The following is a 21,412-nucleotide window of genomic DNA, read 5'->3' as shown; positions in this document are numbered from 1 at the left end:
CATTGTCACATTTTCGGTTGTTACTAACTTTATACCTTCTTAATCGTCCTGAGTAGACGGAGAGTTTTTGTTTTAATGTATCCAGACACTGTTGGGCTGTGTTATTTTCTGGATCGTATCTCGAGTGTCTTGCAGTGCTCCGCATTATTTCTTCAGCTCTTTTAATGACTTTTCTACTTGTAACACCTCTTATATATTCTGTGACTTGACCAATATCCCTACGCAGTAATTCAATTTTTCCGAGAAGTCTTTTTTCCCAGGGTGCAATTCTGTTACCAGTCCTTCCGTTATTAGTACCCCATCGTGTTCTGATCTTAACGCCCATTACATTGGCAATTGCTGTAGCTGCACAGTAGATTAGCATATGCAGATATTCCAATGTGTGGGCTTCTACGACATAATTGGGTAGGACTTCAGTATTCACAATTTGTAACAGGGCACCTAGTTTCTTACAAGAGTTTATTCGTGGTAGCGGTGGTCTGCTAAGTGGATTTGTTCCATTAAACTCTTGTACGGCACGAGCCATTTCGTTCTCTAGACTATCGCGCAACTCGTTGTTTTCCTGCTGTGTATTGTCAGGTTGAGTTTCTGATATGGGAATCTCAGGAATCTGCTCATCAAGGATTTCATTAGGGACTTGATCTAAAACTAGCTCTTGGTTATTAATCTCCCGTTCGACTTCGCTTTTGATCGTATTGCGTCTAGTCTCTGGGATAAGGTTGTTTCTTACGATTACCCGGTATTGATCTGATACTCTTTGCTCCGATACTTGAATATCTGGGTACTCCCTGCAAAATTCGGCATACAGCTGTTGTCTGTAGCCGATCGTTTCTTGACCGAGGTTTGTCACCTTATAATAGAAGCGCAAAATGCTTTCGTTAATGGACACAGTCCATTTCATGCGCTGCCTCGGTCGTCCCGCTTGAGTGAGCGCCGGCTGATGTTCCGGCGCAGCACCTTCAGCGAGTGGAGCTCTTGCTGTTGTTTGGCTCGCTTGTGGTTGTTGTTCTTGTTGTTGGGCTGTAGCTGTTTGTGTGACAGGGGCCCGCCTCCTCAACACCCTGCCACCGACGTCCCGCATGCTGTCACGTCCAGCGTCGGCTCCAGACGTGCCCTGGCGATCCCCAGGCAGCGGCCCTAAACATAAACTATTAGTCTCCATTCTCATGGGTGTGCATTTTATACCTACTGCCAGGTGTCAGTTTTTGTTCCACGGCAAGTATTCCTGCTACTCTCTGGGTATTGGCGCTACGAATACCCAGAAAGCATCCCCCATTCGCAGGGGGCCGCGCCTGATAGAAGAACTGACATAAAACTCCCACAGGTTATTATTATCCAGATTTAGCCATACGGCTCACACTCCCTCTAAGGGGAAAATTGACTCATCCCAGATACCTACGGTATCAAAAGGATTGAGCTCTGGTGGGACTCTTTCCGTGTTATCGAGCCCTAGGTGACTTGGAATGCAGGTGTATCTCCCAGAAATGTTCGTACGCATCTGGCCGTCGCGAGTAGTACAGCTTTCTGCATGGTCTTATAAAGATGTTCATTCAGACCCAGCTTTTTTATGCTTTCGAGGAGGGTCTTCGGAATGACTCCAGTAGTAGACATAATAACCGGTATCGTCTGGGTACTTTGCATTCTCCATTGCCTCCGTATTTGAATTTCTAGATCTCTGTACTTGGCGATCTTTTCAGTAAATTTACTACGTAGATTATTGTTGTTAGGTATCGCCACATCAATTAGTGTTGTTTGTCTTGTTAATTTATTAACTAGTACGAGATCTGGTCTATTATGTGCCACTGTTTGGTCTGTGAGCACAGTGCGGTCCCAGTATAGCTTGTAGTTGCCATCCTCAAGCATACTCTCAGGGACGTATTGATAATACGGGAGATGCTCTGTTTGGAGAAGTCCCAGCTTGATAGCTATCTCTTGATGAAGGATTTTTCCCACTGCGTCATGCCGTTCCTTGTATTCAGTTGCAGCAAATGCCTGGCAGCCCCCTGTAAGATGTTGGATGGTTTCTTGGGCTTGACATCCATATCGGCATCTGTCGTTTTGAACCTGAGGGTCTTTGATGATATATTTCAGGTAATTTCTGGTTGGTATAACCTGATCCTGAATGGCCAGTAATGAACCCTCCGTCTCAGGGAACATCTTTCCTGATGTCAACCAGTAGTTCGACGCTATATTGTCGACATAATCTTGGCTGACTTCATTGGGATGTCGCCCGTGCAGAGATTTACCCATCCAGGCGCGCACTTTTTCGTCCTTAGTAAGGTGGTTTATGCGCATTTCTGGTTCCCTCAGTTTGATCGGTGTTGTGTCATCTACTGCGCAGATAGCGCGATGTAGAGTAGATGTCTCAGCCTGCATCTGAAAATAAGTTCTTAAATTAGCAATTTGTTTATCTAATTGCTCACCTATATCCATAAGTCCTCTTCCTCCTAGATTCCGTGGTAATGTTGTTCTTTCTACTGCACTTTTAGGATGGTGTTTTTGTGCCTTTGTGAGGTGTGTTCGTACTTTTCGCTGGAGAGCTTCTATCTTCTATATCTGTTTTTGTCCACTTTACAATACCAAATGAGTAGCTAAGCGCGGAACATGCGTAGGTGTTTAGTGCCTTAAACAAATTTCTACTGTTAAGGTGTGAGCGAAGCAGCTGTTTTACCCTTCGTATAAACTCAGTAGTTATCTCTGTTTTCATTTGTTTATGGTCAATTTTCCGCGCTTGCTTTACTCCAAGATATTTATACATATCGTTTTCACCCATGGCCTCGATGTTCTGGCCACTTTGCATATCGAATCCTCCGGGCTGTACTTTTCCTCTGACTATATTTAAAATACGACACTTATCTAGTCCGAAGTGCATATTAATATCATTAGAAAAAGTTTCTACAGTTTTTAGCATCTCGTCGAGTTGGTTTCGAGTGGAAGCCATTAATTTCAAATCATCCATGTACAATAAATGATTAAGCTTCGCCACCACATTGTTGTTATTTTTGATGCTAAAACCTGCATCTGAGGAGTTCAATAGCTGAGATAGTGGGTTCATAGCTAGACAGAACCACAGAGGACTCAACGAATCTCCTTGAAACAGGCCCCGGCTGATTACGATATTTTCAGTTTCGATGTTACTTTCACCAGGTATTTGTAGGTGAATTCTAGTTTTCCACTCTGTCATTATATGTTGTAAAAAGGTCACTATATTATCATCGACTTTATATATTCTCAATATATCTATAAGCCATTCATGCGGCACTGAATCAAAGGCCTTCTTGTAATCAATAAAAGCAGTAAATAGATTCCTCTTTTTGGAATATGCTTGATTAGAAATGACTGAGTCGATGATAAGTTGTTCTTTGCAACCCATGGAACCCTTAGCGCATCCTTTCTGTTGAGGCTCTATGATATTGTTCAGAGCACAGTGTTGGTAGATACGCCGGGCTACACAGGATGTGACCAATTTATACAAAGTTGGAAGGCAAGTAATTGGGCGGTATTTTGCTGGATCTTGGGTGTTATTTTGATCCTTCGGTATTAAATAAGTGGTTCCCTGAGTTAGGAATGATGGTATATCCTGCGGATTAGAAATAACATGATTAATTAGTGTTGATAAGCATTCATGAGCACTCGAGAACTTCTTGAGCCAAAAGTTTTGAACTCCGTCTGGTCCAGGAGATTTCCAGTTATGAAGCTCTTTGATGATATTTGAGACTTCTTCAGTGGTGAAGGGTTCGTAGAGAGTAGTAGTGTAGTGTTGGCAGTTCTGTGCCGCATCTTCTATCCATCCAGCATTGTTGTTAAGAGCAGCTGGTGTGGAAAGTTGATTTCCCCAAAACTCATGAATTTCTTCTTGGCTTGGGTAAGACTTATCGAGATTTTCTACGGTGGAATTGAGTTTCCGATAGAACGCCTTCTCAGCAGTCTCAAAAAGGGCATTGTCGGATTTTCGGTTGTTACTCACTTTGTACCTTCTTAGTCGTCCTGAATAAACTGAGAGTCTTTGTTTTAATGTATCCAGGCACTGTTGGGCTGTGTTGTTTTCTGGATCGTATCTTGAGTGTCTTGCAGTATTCCGTATTATTTCTTCAGCTCTCCTGATGACTCTTGTACTTCTTACACCTCGTATATATTCTGTGACTTGACCAATATCCCTACGCAGCAATTCAATCTTTCCGAGCAGTCTTTTTTCCCAGGGCGCAATTCTGTTACCAGTCCTTCCGTTGTTAGTACCCCGTCGTGTTCTGATCTTAACGCCCATTACATTAGCAATTGCTGTTGCTGCACAGTAGATTAGCATGTGCAAATATTCTAATGTGTGGGCTTCTACGACATAATTGGGTAGGACTTCAGTGTTCACAATTTGTAACAGCGCCCCTAGTTTCTTACAAGAGTTTATTCGTGGTAGCGGTGGTCTGCTAAGTGGGTTCGTTCCATTAAACTCCTGTACAGCACGTGCCATTTCGCTTACTAGGTTATCATGTAGCTCGTTGTTTTCCTGCTCTGTATTGTCAGGTTGAGTTTCTTGTATGGCAAGCTCAGGAATCTGCTCATGAACTTCATTGGGGACTTGATCTTCAATTAAAACATCGTTATGAATCTCCCGTTCGACTTCGCTTCTGATGATATTGCGTCTAGTCTCTGGGATAAGGTTGTTTCTTATAATTACCCGGTATTGGTCTGATACTCGTTGCTCCGATACTTGAATATCTGGGTACGTCCTGCAAAATTCGGCATACAGCTGTTGTCGGTAGCCGATTGTTTCTTGGCCGAGGTTTGTCACCTTGTAGTAGAAGCGCAAAATGTTTTCATTAATGGACACAGTCCATTTCATGCGCTGCCTCGGCCGTCCCGCTTGAGTGAGCGCCGGCTGATGATCCAGCGCAGCACCTTCGGCGGGTGGAGCTCTTGTTGTTGTTTGGCTCGCTTGTGGTTGTGGTTGTGGTTGGGCTGTAGCTGATTGTATGACAGGGGCCCGCCTCCTCAACACCCTGCCACCGACGTCCCGCATGCTGTCACGTCCAGCGCCGGCTCCAGACGTGCCCTGGCGATCCCCAGGCAGCGATCCTAAACATACATTATTATTCTCCATTCTCATGGGTGTGCATTTTATACCTACTGCCAGGTGTCAGTTTTTGTTCCACGGCAAGTATCCCTGCTACTCTCTGGGTACTGGCGCTACGAATACCCAGAAAGCATCCCCCATTCGCAGGGGGCCGCGCCTGATAGAAGAACTGACAAAAACTCCCACTTATTATTATTATTATTATTATTATTATTATTATTATTATATAATTCCATTTCTTCTGTTTTTACAATCTGAACAATAATACTGAATGGGCTGTTTGGCCCATGTCTCCTCATAATGTTCAGTGGATAAAATAATATCAAACAAAGGATCCCCGAATGAAAAATCGGTTGATTATCCGAATACGAAATTATAGACGGAAATTTTGTAACTTTGATAATTTTCGTTTTATCAATTACGGGAGTGCAATTAGAACGAAAACATGCATTGTTTCGGAAAAATTCAAACAAGCTTATATTTTTCTAAAACTTTTTTTGTTAGTTTATATACATGTTAAAATAAAAAGTTCTACTCGCGGATTTGGCCGCTAATTGTTTATTAATTGTTTAAACAATAACAATCGTTTTGTATTAATAATTTTAAAAATATCGTTAAATTCATCATTTTACTTTGATCAAATATGTTTCTATTTTGTTTTTGATTATACTGAATCCGAATATGGCATTGCAATTTTAAAATTCTTATACAGAAGCTCTTATACAGTATGTCTGCGTAGCTAGGAACCACATGGAAAACTTTTTTTATTATCAATTTTACGAAAAAAAGTTATTCTTCAATTTTTTATACCTCAAAAGTTTCAATTTTTTATACTTAAGCTATATTTTTGCTAAGAATATTAAATAAAAATTGCATAAAAATGATCTAAAAACGTGTTTTTTTTTGTTGAAAAATTAACATATTAACTCGCAACTAACTCAAAAAATATTGACTTAGTCAAAAAACTCTATAGAACAAAAATTGCTTAGAATTAGTTTATCAAGTTTATCCACTTCCGGGCGGATTTTGAAAGTATCTTTTTTCACCCCCGAGAAGGGCTGGTACTAACGCCCAGCCAGGGCAAAAGCACACATCAGCACAATATCACTTTTTTTGCATGTTAGCTATGTGTATGCCAAATTTCATATCAATCCAAGCAGTTCTTTAAAATCCGCAGCAAAAACCGTGAGTAAATGTGGCTATACGTGCATTATAGGATTGCTTACTCGATCTAACCTAATTTATTCAGACAAAATTTATGCTTATTTAGAAATTCCAGTGTATAATTACCTTTTTGTACAAAACTTTTGCCGCATTGATCACAGGTATAATTTCTAATTCCATAATGTATTCTTTTATGGGCCATGAGATTCGGTTTGGTCCCAAATTTCTTTGGACACTGATCACATTGATACTGATTCTTTATTTCAGCCGGAAGATGAGACCTCTCGTGAACCTAGGAATGACAAAAAAAGTATATTACTTAAAGTAATCTTTTAAAACTGAATAAAAGGGAACATTACGATTTTCAAGGCTCAAAAACACAAGTAAAAATAAAATTTTTGAAATTGCGTGCCTCAATTCGAGTTCTATTCGAATTTTATTCTGAGATAAGTACTATCATTATTTTAGTTGATTTATTTTTATATATCTTAAAATTAAAATACTTTATATGTGACTAAATTTTATAGATGCCATTAACATTTGTAAATATCTAAATTGACAAGTGGCAATATTACTTTTCGAAAGTGATGTAAAATTACATTAACATTTACATAATATTTAAAATTACCAATGCATTTTGACTTACCCTGTATCCGACTTATGATTATTATCAAAATTAATAATTTTTATATATTTCAAATATTATTAAAAATTACTAAGGTTTAATACAAATTTCAATTTTCGCATTTGTGAAATATGCTACGCCTATGGATTATGGAGTATAATGATATAATATGTTAGAGAATTCGTGCTATCATTCTCTCGAGGACAGACTATAACTACTGTTTCTTTTAATTAAAAGTTCTTACCACGAGTGAAGATTGCATCCTAAACTTCTTCCCACATGTTACACAAGCATGCTGCTTTTCATCCCCATGTTGTGACCTATGTTGCTCTTGCTCTGCAGAAGTTGGAAACCACATGTAACAAATATCACAGAAGAGCCTCAGTCTCGGCCTGTGGACTCTAACATGGGCTAGGAAGACGTTGTACTTTGTGTAACCCTTTGAACAATCCACACAAGAGTATCTAGGGGACGAATTATGAGCAGATGCATAATGATCTCTAAGATCATCGGGGTTAACACAAACCTGTTGACATTGTGCACAATTGAACGGATATGAATTCCAACCATTATTATCACCTTTGGGTATCATTGTACCATCCAATTTGACTTCAAATTCTATACTTTCTATCTGTTGGTTTTGAGAAAATTTCTTTCTGGATGTTTTTCTCGCCTGAAATAGTTATGTAAATATATAATTTATGTTACTAGAAAGATATATAAATCTTACAAATACTATGGAGTATGCTTCGAACCTTCGTAGTGTAAACACATATTCGCAAAATTAAATTCCGACAAAGGGCGCTCAAAATTTCAAAGATGGACGATAACTCTACGAAAACAATTCATTTTGTCATTTGACCTCACAGTTCTAAAACGTTAAATTAAAATCATTTACACGAGTGTTTTGCCAAAGTAACCACAAATTTTTGCCACTAAGACATCTTATAGGTTAAAGACAACTCAAAATTATGTTTCATCTGTATGCATTCATTAAAATTTGATGCTAACTACTGATTTGTTTTTACCTTTTTTTTTCATAAAAAAATCTGGCCCACCGATAATCACACAGCGTTTTAAAAATTATTAATCTATCTTAGAATTTCTAATTTTGTTTTTAATTTAGTTAATCAAGTCAACATACCACAACAGAACATCGTCAAATACCTGGGGCTTCATCTTGATTCTAAATTAAACTGGAAACAACACATTTTAAAGAAGAAGAAACAAATTGAGTTGAGAGTGAAAGAAATTAATTGGCTTATAGGTAGAAAATCTCGACTCTCAATTGAGAACAAACTGCTGATTTATAAAACAGTCATCAAACCTATATGGACGTACGGTATAGAACTATGGAGTTGTGCCAGCAAATCAAACACAAAAATTATCCAAAGAACTCAATCAAAAATTATACGCACCATCGCAAATGCCCCGTGGTACATTTCCAACCAAACCCTTCATACAGACCTAAACATCCCGTTAGTCAGCACAGTAATTCAAGAAAGAACCAACAGACATCATGAGAAATTGGAAGACCACCCCAACCAATTAATATTACCATTACTGCAGCCACTAAACAACAGAAGATTGCGAATATTATGGCCCATAGATCTTCGCTGAAACTGAGGTGAAACCGCTGGGTGATGTACCTCATAACGCCATTTTAGTGTACAATAATACATTGATATATGTTATTGTACTTGTTATCAAATTAGCTTATAGAATATGTAATTCTGATTGTTAATAAATGCTTACAAAAAAAAAATTAGTTAATAGGTACACTACAATTTATTTTACACTAACAGATAACAATTTTTAATTAAATAAAAACTGGAAACTAAGTAGGTGAATTTATTTTATAATAATTGTGTTCTGGAAATTACGAGGTGGTCGGAATATTTTGCATAACAATGTACATTCTATGTACAGAATATATACTACATTTTATTTATTTATTTAATTTTGCAGTCGCTTAAACATTAAAAAATACTACATTTAATACAAACGTTAAATTAACAAAATGTGTGATTTGGCATTGGTTAGTTTACATCATTACGTCGAGTATAATAAAAATGAATACTGAGGAACACTGCAATAGTTTTTTTAAGTCGAAATCATTGTTTACAACATAAACTGACCGTAAATATGTACACAAATTAATGACAAAGTTAATGTTTTCCTAGAGTTGATGATTTTTAAATTCGCCACCAGGCGTCGCCCACTTTGCGGTTCCTTGCCAATTAAAGATGAGCTCATTATAAAGCAATTAGTGGTCAGATTTTTGATTAGTTGGTTTATACAAAAAGACCATAATTTTCACTTCAAGTTCAGTGATAAAGGAAGTCTTTGAACTTTGAGTGGACTGGAACTTTGGCGCTGTTCCTTACACATTAATAAAAATATAAGATCGGATTAAATTCAAACAATCCGCTTTAGTATTGTTATGGTGATATTTAAAAAGTAATTAACATGTACTAAATAAAAAAATAAACAAAATACCACTTTCTATATAAGTACTCAAAATGAGTGACTCTTCTGAGTCTACAAATCAAAATATAAAGTCTTAAGTACATCAGGGTCATACAAAAAGTTTATAGTTTGTGTATAATCTGTGTACAATAGAAAGGAAGATATACAATAAGCCAATTGGCTTCAGTAAGACTAATGTATAACAGATGGCTACCAAAGAAGAAGAAAATGATAAGAAATAAATATCAGACAGGTTTTATCGGATATTCCCAGAAACGGCAGAGTCGCATAACCCATTAACAGAACACAGAATAGAAAAAATAGAGTCAGTGTGAATAATATGAAGATCAAAACAGAGGAAATATTGGAAAGTTATATCTGTTTCCCTTTTTTATGTGAACCATAATTGAAGCGCTAAGAGCAACTGTGGCCTAACCCCAAAAACGAAGTTTTGAGATAAATGTAATCTTTGCATTACTATTTCCATTATGCTTATGGGATGGCGCTACAAACTATGTAGCGCCATTTAGCCAAGTATTATAGAGGTAGGTTGTGTAGACCCTTGTTAATCCGAAGATTTAATGTTGCTGCTTTTATTGATATATTATTATAAAAATGCTCAATTTGTGGCCTCAATTGATATTCATAATTTATAATACCTGAAAAATATTCAAAATATGGTTGATTTTAAAAAATCTCTGAAACCTGACAATATTCTTTAGACTTTATACAGTAGGTTACGAATTTCAAAACATGATTTTAAAAAGAAAATATGTAGTACTTAACCCCTTGTCTACATTGCGAGACAAATAGACCTCATATTACACTAACGGTTAGCTGTGTCAACTGTGTCATAACGCACTGTGGCAAAGGTTAATTGCAGGACATATATGTCTCGTAACGCAATCAACATCTTTAAACACAGGCAAGATGTTAACTTAATAAATTAAAAAGGATAGTAGTTATATTTCTTAGCAAATAAAACAATAAAATTTAAGATTACCTCATTTCTTGAGGTTTTTACTTTTCTCTTCTTCCAATTGCCAGCAATTTTTAAGTTACAATCATCTTCAGATTTTGGAGGATGATTTTCAAATATTTCCAAAGTATTTTGAGATAAAAAGTGACATTTAACATCTTCATGATTTTCGTCTATATATTCCAAATCTACCAAAGTTCCTGTATCATTATCAATTGTAGTGACAATTGGATCATCTATCTCTTCATTTTGGGGCAATGGTAGCAGATCCTGGATGTTGTTAATAAGTTCTGCCAGAACATCCTAAAAGATGATTAAAACGAAAATTCATTATGCATTCCTGATCAGAGAATATGTATTTAATACTAAAAATAACAAGATACACCGTTTATTTGTAGTCTAAGATACAATAGAAGGTTGATCAGCATTGATCTGTTTAATGGGAAAAACTTATTTTATACCTATATAATTTAGTATGTTAACAATTTCCCGATCTAATTTTGTTCTGACAATGCACCATGTAGAGATAAGTTTATCTTTGTAAACAGTGAGTTATTTTGTTTAGAGAAAGTAAACTTGAGTATATTGGATATTTTACAATAATTGTTATGATTTCTAATTTTCAGAATATTGGACACTATTATTATATTATATTTTATTTTACATTATACCTTAGTAAAATACATTTTGAAAAGTGAGCGAATCAGAAGAATATGCAAATTTGTCAGAAAGCGGCTCACAAATGAGAGATAAGTCATAAGTGATAAGTAGAAAAAGGATATCCTTTATATTTGAATAAGTATTAGCCAATTTCACCAACAATAAATAAATTAATCGACAGTTATTCTTCGAATAAAATTTATTAGTCGATTATTATTTTATTGTGTTTCAATACAATTTTGAAAATTAAATTGACGAATTTTCTTTGTTATAGATATCTAAAGTGAGATTAACTTGCCAATTTGTTCGAAGAGTAAATACTTATTTGATAAATAAATAAATAAAATGTTATTTGACATTAGTGTCAGTTTATTGGTCAAATATCTTCTTAATTCATTGAATAAATTAGGTACTATGTGTCGTTGGTGAAACCGGCCATAAGTGTTATAGGTTTACAATCCCATGTAAATGATAAATATTAATTACACAATTTTTTTTTAAGTTTCACATTGTTATTTTCAATTCTTGATTGTAAGTATTATGTGTGATAGTGTGAAAAATTATGTCACACATAGTACAATGTCTATCATGAATTATATCAACTGTGCACAGTTTGGCCCGTTTAGCATGCACCAGTTAACTGGAGTGTGCACCATTCAATTCAATTTTAAGTTCTGACATGTTCTAATACAGTCGAAACCACTTATTAGAATACTGCTTAAAGGAATATCCCGGTTTAAGGAATAGAAATTTGAGGTACCGAAACGTTTTTACTATGGTTTGTTTTTTAACCAAGAGGAGTGATTCAAATTTACTGCGCTGTATTGCTTGTTTGTTATTGGCCCAACCACAGGCAAGTTTACTCCACTGTTATAAAATTTTGACATTAATGACATTATTAAATTTTGACACTATTGACATTTAATAGGTTAATTAAGTTATATCGGCAATTTTTGTGTTTTCTGTGTTACTTCTTTAATTTTTAGATTGTTAGTCTGCTTTTATATAAAAAGCAGTTGTTTTTGGAACTCTTTAGCGACATATTAATTTAATATAATATTTATGGATTACCGTTGAGGGCCGACTAGATCAACCAAAAAAGAAGATGTATTTGGTTATTATTCTAGTGACTTTCTTGGGTGTGAATCTGTCTTTTTAGTTTACTCCTCCTGGTTAAAAAATAAACTATAGCCACTAATGATTGGTTATTAGAATATCCCTGTTATAAGAATACTTTTGATTGGCACGAAGGCTATTCCAATAAGTGGGTTTGGCTGTATGAGGCATTTGAAATATTCCTAAAAACCGCTAAATTTACAAACTTTCACATGGACGGCGTTATGCATAACTTGACCAAGCGCCAAAACATAGTTTTGAGATTTTTTTTTTTTTTTTTGGTTTTTATGGCATTGACTTGGGTGTCATTTAGCCAGTCACAACTTTTTTTTTTTTTTTTTTTGTTGATACATAAGGAAGGCAATGAGGTCCTTAGAGTTCCATAGCAAACTCTTCTACAGCTCTCTACTCAGTTCAAAAGCTGGCCGCTATGGACTGTCCAAGTTGCTCACCACATTTTCCATTATGTATCTTCTTCTTCTTCTTCTTCTTTTTTCATATGTACATAATATACCAAATTATCAGGATTAACAAGTTTAGAGATTAATTTTAGTTTCACAGATAAATTTCATTAAACAATCATATATATTCTTGCTGTTCAGAGACAATAGATAGGATACATTGAAAGGTGGAAAAACATTACATTTTATTAAATCTTGGATTAAATTATATGTGCATGGAATATATTTTGCGCACTCAAAGAAAGTATGATTTAAGTCACCAACCTTCTGACATTCTGTACAAAGATTTGAATCAAAAACTTTAATTCTTGCTAGATGTAGAGGGAAACATGCATGCCCAAACTTCATTCTAATTAATGTTGTTATATATCTTCGAGGTACTACGTAATTTTTAAACCAATATATATTTGGAACAGAAGGTTGAATCAGTGAATACTGAGATTTGGATTGTTTACAAAGATCTCGCCATGATTGACTCCACTGATTTTTAACTCGATGCTTAATAGTGTTAACTAAGTCAGATATGCAAAACTTACGATTATGTGAAGTACCATATTCAATGGCTTTTTTAGCCAACCTATCAACATATTCATTATGCGTTAGTCCTATATGAGCCTTAACCCATAAAAAGTTCACTCTTCTTTTATTTTTATGAATTTCAAAAAGGATTTTCTTAATTAGTAGGATATAAATATTTGAATTGTTATTGGGAAAATCTATAGTTTGAATAGCAAGAAGAACAGAAAGTGAATCGGAAATAATTGTTGCAGATATATCTTCTGATTCTTTAAAATATTGCAGGGCCTCATAAATTGCTATGGCTTCAGCACTGAAGATAGAAAAATCATGGCCTAACTTAAATATTTTTTCTGTTTTAGTAGCAGGTATGAAAAAGGCACATCCAGTGCCAACTAACGTCTTAGATGCATCTGTATATATATTTATAGAACCTGGCCAATTATCTAAGAATGTTCTTAAGATGTTAGAGCTAATATTACTGTTTTCATGGTAACTTGGTTTTACTAATTTAACTGTATGTAAAAAAGAATGAAAATCTTCGAGTCCAAAACTATCAATCATGTTATAATCACAGTCAAAATTTAACAGATCTCGAAAAGCCTCGCAAAGGGGAGGAGAGTTCTTTAGCTTCCAGTATTTATTAGTTAAATCCGCTACATTCAGCTTGTTAATATTTTGGTAAAGACCGATATTTAGGTAACGAATTTTCATTAAAAATTTCTGGCTGAGATATTTCCTTCTATAATTGAGTGGAATTTCTAAAGCTTCTACATGTAAAGCTTTATTTGGGGTTGATTTCATAGCTCCCAAACAGATACGGAGTCCTAAGTTTTGTACAACGTCTACTTTGTTTAAAATATGTTTAGAAGCTGAGCCATATAGAATACTACCATAATCAATTATAGATCTAATATATGATCGATAGAAAAGCAAGGAAGTTTCAACATCAGCTCCCCACCAGATCCTTGAAACTGATTTAAGAAAATTTAGACCCTTATTACATCGATTTATCATAAAGTTAATATGTAATTTCCAAGTCAATTTACGATCCAAAATCATTCCCAAATACTTAATGGAAGAAGCAAATGCATAGTCGTAGCCATTAAGTTTTAAATTCTCTATTTTTGGGATATTATGTCGAGTGAAAATACAGACAGTAGATTTATTTTGAGCTATTTCGAATCCGTTTTGATTGAACCATAAATTAACACAACATTGAATTTGTCCTAAGGTTTGAACCGAGTTATCATAAGTTTTGGCCTGTGAATACAGGAGAAAATCATCAGCATATTGTATTATTTGAAATTTAAAAATGTCAGTAGGGACTTTATGCAAATCCGCAGTATACATATTAAACAAAAGGGGACTCAATACTGATCCCTGTGGTAGTCCTAAATTATTATATCTAGGGCCTATCAGTTTATTATAATTAGTTCTTAGATATATCTTTCTGCAGGAATAAAAATTATAAAGAGCTTCAGCCAACTGAGGCGGTATATGAAAATGTTTTATCAATTTTTCCCTTAAAATGTCAAGACTGACATTGTCATATGCACTTTCAATGGGTGCGTTCGGACGACCATAGCGGCTGGCTGCCAGCAGAAATCGGCTGAGTGGTTGCATCCAGCCGTGATAGGGAAAGCTCTCAGCGGCTGGCTTCCAGCGGTGACGTCTGACAGCTACTGCTGGCTCAGCTGTCCAGCCGCTGTGGTCGTCCGAACGCACCCATAGTCTAAGCATATAGTAGGTAAATAGGTGTTCTTGGAAAATGTGTTTTGAATATCTGTTACTAGTGTAGAAAGTGCGTCTAAAGTACCATATCCTTTTTTATAACCAAACTGAAAATCTGGAAGAAGTTTATTTTTTTCTACCCACCATTCCAACCTGTGTTTTATCATTCGTTCTAGAGTTTTCAACATACAGGACATAAGAGAAATCGGTCTATATGACTGAGCCAAATTTGAGTTTTTACCTGGTTTTAATATTGGTAAAACAATTACATCGTGAAATTGATCAATAACTGATTTATTGCTGATTACACAATTAAAAATATCTAACATTAGAAGTTTGGCAATTTTAGGGAGATGTTGAATCATTGGATATTTAATACTATCAAATCCTGGACTCGTGTTTTTTCGATTTTTTAGAACATATTCTAGTTCTGTAATATTAAAAGGTTCTAGTAAAAAATGGCTTTGCTTTTCTGGAATATAATTATGAGTATTAGGTGGTTTAACAGATGGCGGAGCAATTTTATCAAAGATTTCATCCTCTAAGGTGTTATCCAAATTGTATGCATTTGGAATTGATTTTCTATTTAGTTTTCTGGCTTGCTTCCACAACGTTGTAGTTGGAGTATTTTTGTTTAGAGAAGACACAAAATCTTTCCAACTCTTTTTAGCTATCAATTTTAGATTCTTCTTAGTTTTAGCCAAGCTAGCTTGACACTTTATATAATTATTAAAATTAGCATTTTTTTTATATTCTGTCAGTGCTTCTTGCCTTTCTTTAATAATTGTATCACATTCTGTATTCCACCAAGGTGGGGAACAACGAATTTTATTTTTAAAAGTTTTATATTGCGGGATTGAAATGTGCGCAGCATGATTCATACTATCTATTAGAAAGCAATATTTATCAGATGTACTGTCCATTTCGTAAACACTATTAAAAAAATTTTCAACTGAGGTTGAGTATAGAGTCCAATTGGCTTTTCTAATGTTCCACTTACTTCTGGGTATAAACTCTTCAGTTGTAGTACTATCTAATATTTCCATATTGATAATAAAATGGTTAGAGCCTAGTGTGTCAGAATGTATGTACCAGTGGATTTTATTAGCTATGTCAGGAGTAACAAAAGTTACATCAATTGCTGAACTATTTTGATCTGGTCGAGTAAGAACAGTAGGCTCGCCATTATTTATTACGATAAGGTTGAGATCATCTGCAGTATTAATAAGCTGTGTTCCAACTGTGTCATTGTAACTAGATCCCCAAATAGTATGGTGAGCATTAAAATCTCCTCCTATAATTGCTGAATTATTAACTTGCGAGAAGATGTTTGTCCAATCATTTATTGAACTTTTACTTTTAGGTGGTCTATATATAGATAAAATATTCAGATCCTTTGTTTTATATTTAATTGTTACACCACAAACTTCTATTTCCGTGTTAAAATTAGAGTTTAAATTTAATTCACTAAAAGTAATTGAATTGTGGATGAGAATAGCTACACCACCGAAGCCATCATTTCTGTCTTTTCTAACCAAATTATAATTTTTAAAATGATAACTAATATCTTTTTTGAACCATGTTTCACTAATTAGGAGGATGTCTATACTTTTATTATTTAAATAATGCATTAAACTACCTTTGTTTGATATAGCAGATCTGGAATTCCACTGACTTATTTTTAAATTATGTTGTATTGACATTATGAATTAATTATGAACTGTTCTACTTCTTTAATAATTATTTTGTTGTCTAAGGTTTTTATGTCTTCTACTGTATGAATATTTTTTAAAAAGTTTATTATAAATGTTGCTACAGATTTAGCTAGTTCAGTTTTATTTTCGATATTATTATTCGGTGTATAAGAATTAGTTGGCAAAGGTTGAGACGGTCCAAAAGTGAAGGGGAACATCGGTTTATGAGATGTTGATTCTAAAATAGGTGAATTTGCTTTTCTTTTCTTTCCTGAGTGTTCATTTGAATTATTTATATTAGAGTTTGATTGAGTCAAAAATTGAGATCTATTAATTTCTACAGTTGGCCGAGTCGGACCAAGATTTTTATCATTATTATTAATTGGTAGGGATGGAAATTCTTTTTCATTATTATTTAAACAAGAGAAAGAGTTGGGACTGATGAGTGCCGAAAAGGAGTTTTCACATATTAATCTAGCTTCCACAAAAGTAGTTTTTTGTTCTATCATAATATTCTTAATTTTCTTTTGTTTTTCATAAAATGGACATTTTTTTGATAGTTTTGAGATAAATGGCTTCAAAGCTTTTTGTTTCTTAAAAATGCATTTATTAACATATTTGCACAAAATTTTAAAAGAAGAATGATCACCTATAACTCTTTTTGGTTGCGAAGTTTCAATATAATCGCACCTACCATATTCTAGAAAAAAAAATAAAATGGCGCTTGGTCTACTTAAGCTTTAAATATATTTTAGGAAGTTTAGCTGTTATACATTACTAGACCAACTACCATTTATGTCATTTAGTCTATTAATGCAAAACAAAATAATGCGATATGCCTCTTGTAATCACTAAATAAATAAACTAGTATTTTTTTAATTTTTATGTTAAACGTGTATTGCTACAACATATTCAATTCAATTATCATTAAATATATTTTTTGCATTTTATTGCTGTAAATTTATTTTACCATTCAATAGCGTTAATTCCAATGCAGTTAAAATTATATCAATAAAAAATTGGAGTATACAGAGTTTTTAAACAGGGGAAAACTAAAACTATCTAAATAGCCCTAAAATCTTTTTTTACATCTATACTTTTTTTTATGTAAAAAAGTCTGTGTTGTCATGTAAAATGATATTTATTTATCTATTAACTTGCAGTAGGGACCATTGACAATTCATAAATTGAATTTTGTTGAATTGTTAAAAATCTGCTGTTATTCTAGGCGTTAGTGTACTAAACAGCGGTACATAGATACCTTTTTTTATTGCTTAACCAGTGTTAAAACATTGTAAAATGAGATTTATTTTTTAATAACTTGCAGTCCCAACCATTTGACAATCGATACGAATTGAATTTTGTCGAATTTTCAGTATTTTGTTTTTATACAAAGCGTTAGGGTATTTGAAGCAGTCTGAAGTGAATGGTGTTTTTTATTCTTAGAATTATTTTATGCCTTAGAGATTTTATATACATAGAGTATTTGTATTTTTGAATTTAATTATACATAAACACAACATTTTCACTTTAAAAAAATTCGATTATTTTTTGACCAAAATTTCAAAATTAATGTGTACATTAAGGGGTACAAAAATGTTATTCTGGCCAAAAGCTTAGTTTACATAACCAGACCAAAGACGTTTAGTCAGCGCTTAGTCTACTATTGCGAAACTAAGAATGGCCGTTATGGATATAGTCTTGTTATGCAAAACTAAAAACCATTAATAGACAGAATGTCGCTTGGTTTAATTTGGTTTTTCTTAGTAACCGTTAACGTAACAATAACAGGGATTTTTTCCAAGATAGTTTTAGCTATGTGTCACCAGAATCCGCTGTTATCTCGATTTTAAAGAAATGGCGCTTGGTTGAGTTATGCATAACGCCGTCCACATTACAAATAATGATCTAAAATGTTTGCATCTTTTGATAGAACAAGTACAGTAGAACCCTGATTATCTGGAACCGGTATTATACAGTGCATGTTTTTTTTTAAATCATGAGCAGAAACTAACCTACAAGGAGTAATAATTTTAAATTCATATTAATCTTTATGATAACATCGTAAGTGCAGTTACACGATTATTCAATGAAACTTATATTTACATATATCACAAATTATAACTGCCACAGTTCAAAAACCTTTTGCCTAATCAAAAAAGTACACCTTATTCTAAAAGATAAATACATTTATATAATTATTTACTTCTTACACTGAAAAAATGTCACATGAATATAAAAAAGAAATAAAAGAAATTGGTATCTTTTGTTATCATTTCTGAAGAATATCATAAATTCTGTTTGCAAGTTGTAACTTACGTTATTCTTTGTAGCGGTCAATATATTTTCCGTTTTTAACACCTTGGCTGCGTTTAGAGATATTTATAAACTTAAGTTGAGTGCGTTATGAGGCATATATGTCCGGTATGGTATACCCCACTTGATACTGTGCATTACCAAAAAGTCGACACAGCCAACCGTTAATCTAATAAGAGGTCTATTTGTCCCGTAACGCAGCCAAGGTGTTTATGGATAAATTTTTAAGATATGTTAAAAGAAGATATTTTACAAAAAGGAATAAAGGATACTAACTTGAGCTTTCTGAACTCTATCATTGAAGCTCCATGTCTTTTCTACCATATCATAACAATCATGGCAAACACAAGTTGGAAAACTATCACCAGCAGACACTTTTATTTGAAACAATTGAAATATTTTTGAGCAAAAACCAGTATCTTCCAGAATAGGAACTTGGCTGGAAGGGCATTCTGCACAAAGACGGCACCTAGAATCCATTATGTCACAGACGCGAAAACATTTTGCTCTTGCAACATTTATTAATAATAAAGGGAAAAAGTATTGTCTTCAGCAAAAAATTATTTAGTTTTCATGTTCAATCTTTGTAAACAAAAATATTCAGACATTACTACTGTCACTGTCAAATGTCAAAGTAAAATTATGTCAAAATTTGTCAATGATAGAGATGGGTAATTCCCTGATCTTTAAATAATTTATTTAGGTAATAATTGGACTTAAATGGTAGTTTAGTAACTGTGTTTATTTTAAAAGAATTTTGTTGAATAATTTCTAGTATGTACATACCTACTCAAATCCACAAAATTAAGGCGGAAGTTACTTTTGCGAGTACTCGGATCCGAGTTACGAGTAGAACTTCGATCGTTTACATTGAATACGAGTGATTCTTTTACTTTTTCTTTACTTTATATGTAGAACTATTCATTATATCCGGAATAGCTTTATATGCATTATTTAGTTTGTTGATGTCGCGATATCCCTTGAGTTTACATTCCACAAACATTCAAATGATCGGTAAAAATCAATAAACTGTCCCATCTGTTCTCCAGAAAATCTCAGTTCCGCCATTTTCTGTTTGTAAATTACACGCGCTCTCATATCTACTCGTACCTACCGCTACCTCTGGCGTTCAACTTCGATCCGTACTCTCGTATCCGAGTGACAAGAGGTTCCGAGAAGGCGTTTACACATCCGAGATGCACTCCGAGTAGGGTAACTCGGATACGAGTACTCGTAAATGTAAAGCCGACTTAAGAATTGGAACTCTAAACCAGCGGTTCTTAATCTTTTTGAGTCATGTACCATGTACCACCAAAGAATACATATCTCCCACAAGAACCGACACGGACGGCGATTCTTTTGTTGTTAGCATGTACTTAATTTTAGCAATTTTAGTATCGAGTTGGCAAGAGCACACACCAGTACACTGAGAAAAGTCTCGCACATTTCTGGCGTGTATCAATAAAATTTTACATCCCGACATTAATAAACGTCAAATACAGTTGCATCTAAAATAGCTCCAGAAAAAATTAATTTTTTAGTAGTTTAACTTAAATTAATTTTATAGTGGTTTTAATTATCATTGATAAGAAGTTTCAGTCCTATGGGTTAAACAGCCTAGGCTTCTTTTCACGGTGTTTAACTTTTGTGTGAACAGTTTAAAATTTGGCCATGGTTAAACGTACCTAAATATTGACATTCAGCTCGCAGTTTTTGTGACAATTAAAACATTTAAATTTCATCGTGGATAAAAACATTTACATATTGTAGAATAGTGATACAAAAGTGAAAATATTCTCCCCAGATGGGGGAGAATATAAAAAAGACGCCAGTGTGCGAACTAAATACTGCTGAAGTTATTAGTGATAGTAATCAAGACATGGATACAGGAACTATCACCACAAATTCTTCTGCTACAAGGGAGGTAAAACTTTTTAATATTAATTGTAATAGTTACGACTTTCAAAATTGTTGTGTTTATGTTGAGAAGACCAATGATCAGAATATTTCCCGTTTGCATCCAATGGTTGTTGCAGATATTTTACATCAAAAATTAAAGATTAATAATATTAAGCAAATTAAAAGTATAGGAAGAAACCGTGTTAAAGTAATCCTCAAATCTATTTTGGATGCAAACAATTTAGTCAATAATAGTCACTTAAAGGACGATAATTTAAAAGCGTACATTCCAAATCACCTCTTGGAAATCAAAGGACTGATACGCGATGTTGATACCAAATATAATATTGACTATTTGAAAAAATATATGAGCTCTAGTTCACCAATTATTGATATTAAAAGAATGCACAGGAAAGTAGAAAAGGATGGAAATACAGAATACGTCCCTAGACGTAATGTTATAATTACTTTTGAAGGCAATTGTTTGCCAAACTATGTTGTGATAAATTATGTATTTTTCCAAGTGGAAAAATTGTTGGGTAAAGTGACGCAATGTTATAAATGCCTCAAATATGGACATATTTCTAGACAGTGTAAAGGTACACAGGAATACTGTATACAATGTGGACAAATTAAAAATGACATACATACATGTGATGAAACAAAAAAGTATTGCATACACTGTAAAACTGATAAGCATATATCGATCTC

At 34.0% G+C, this 21,412-nt stretch overlaps 1 protein-coding gene across 1 annotated transcript in view; it reads right to left on the bottom strand.

Annotated features, from left to right (window-relative positions):
- Window positions 1–19,400, bottom strand: part of LOC126889988 (gastrula zinc finger protein XlCGF26.1-like) — a 50,846-nt gene extending 31,446 nt beyond the window's left edge. The window contains exons 1-4 of the mRNA XM_050658788.1: window positions 19,079–19,400; window positions 10,330–10,608; window positions 7,102–7,530; window positions 6,359–6,524 (exon numbers count right to left, since the gene is read on the bottom strand). Of these exons, the coding sequence (XP_050514745.1) occupies window positions 6,359–6,524; window positions 7,102–7,530; window positions 10,330–10,608; window positions 19,079–19,282 (1,078 nt within the window). The 5' untranslated portion in view covers window positions 19,283–19,400. The remainder of the gene's footprint in view (window positions 1–6,358; window positions 6,525–7,101; window positions 7,531–10,329; window positions 10,609–19,078) is intronic.
- Window positions 19,401–21,412: the final 2,012 nt, after the last annotated feature.

Source organism: Diabrotica virgifera, chromosome 8 (assembly GCF_917563875.1).
Source record: "Diabrotica virgifera virgifera chromosome 8, PGI_DIABVI_V3a".
NCBI lineage: Eukaryota > Metazoa > Arthropoda > Insecta > Coleoptera > Chrysomelidae > Diabrotica > Diabrotica virgifera.
The sequence above is the reverse complement of the archived record's forward strand: the minus strand, read 5'-3'. Positions and strand labels throughout refer to the sequence as shown.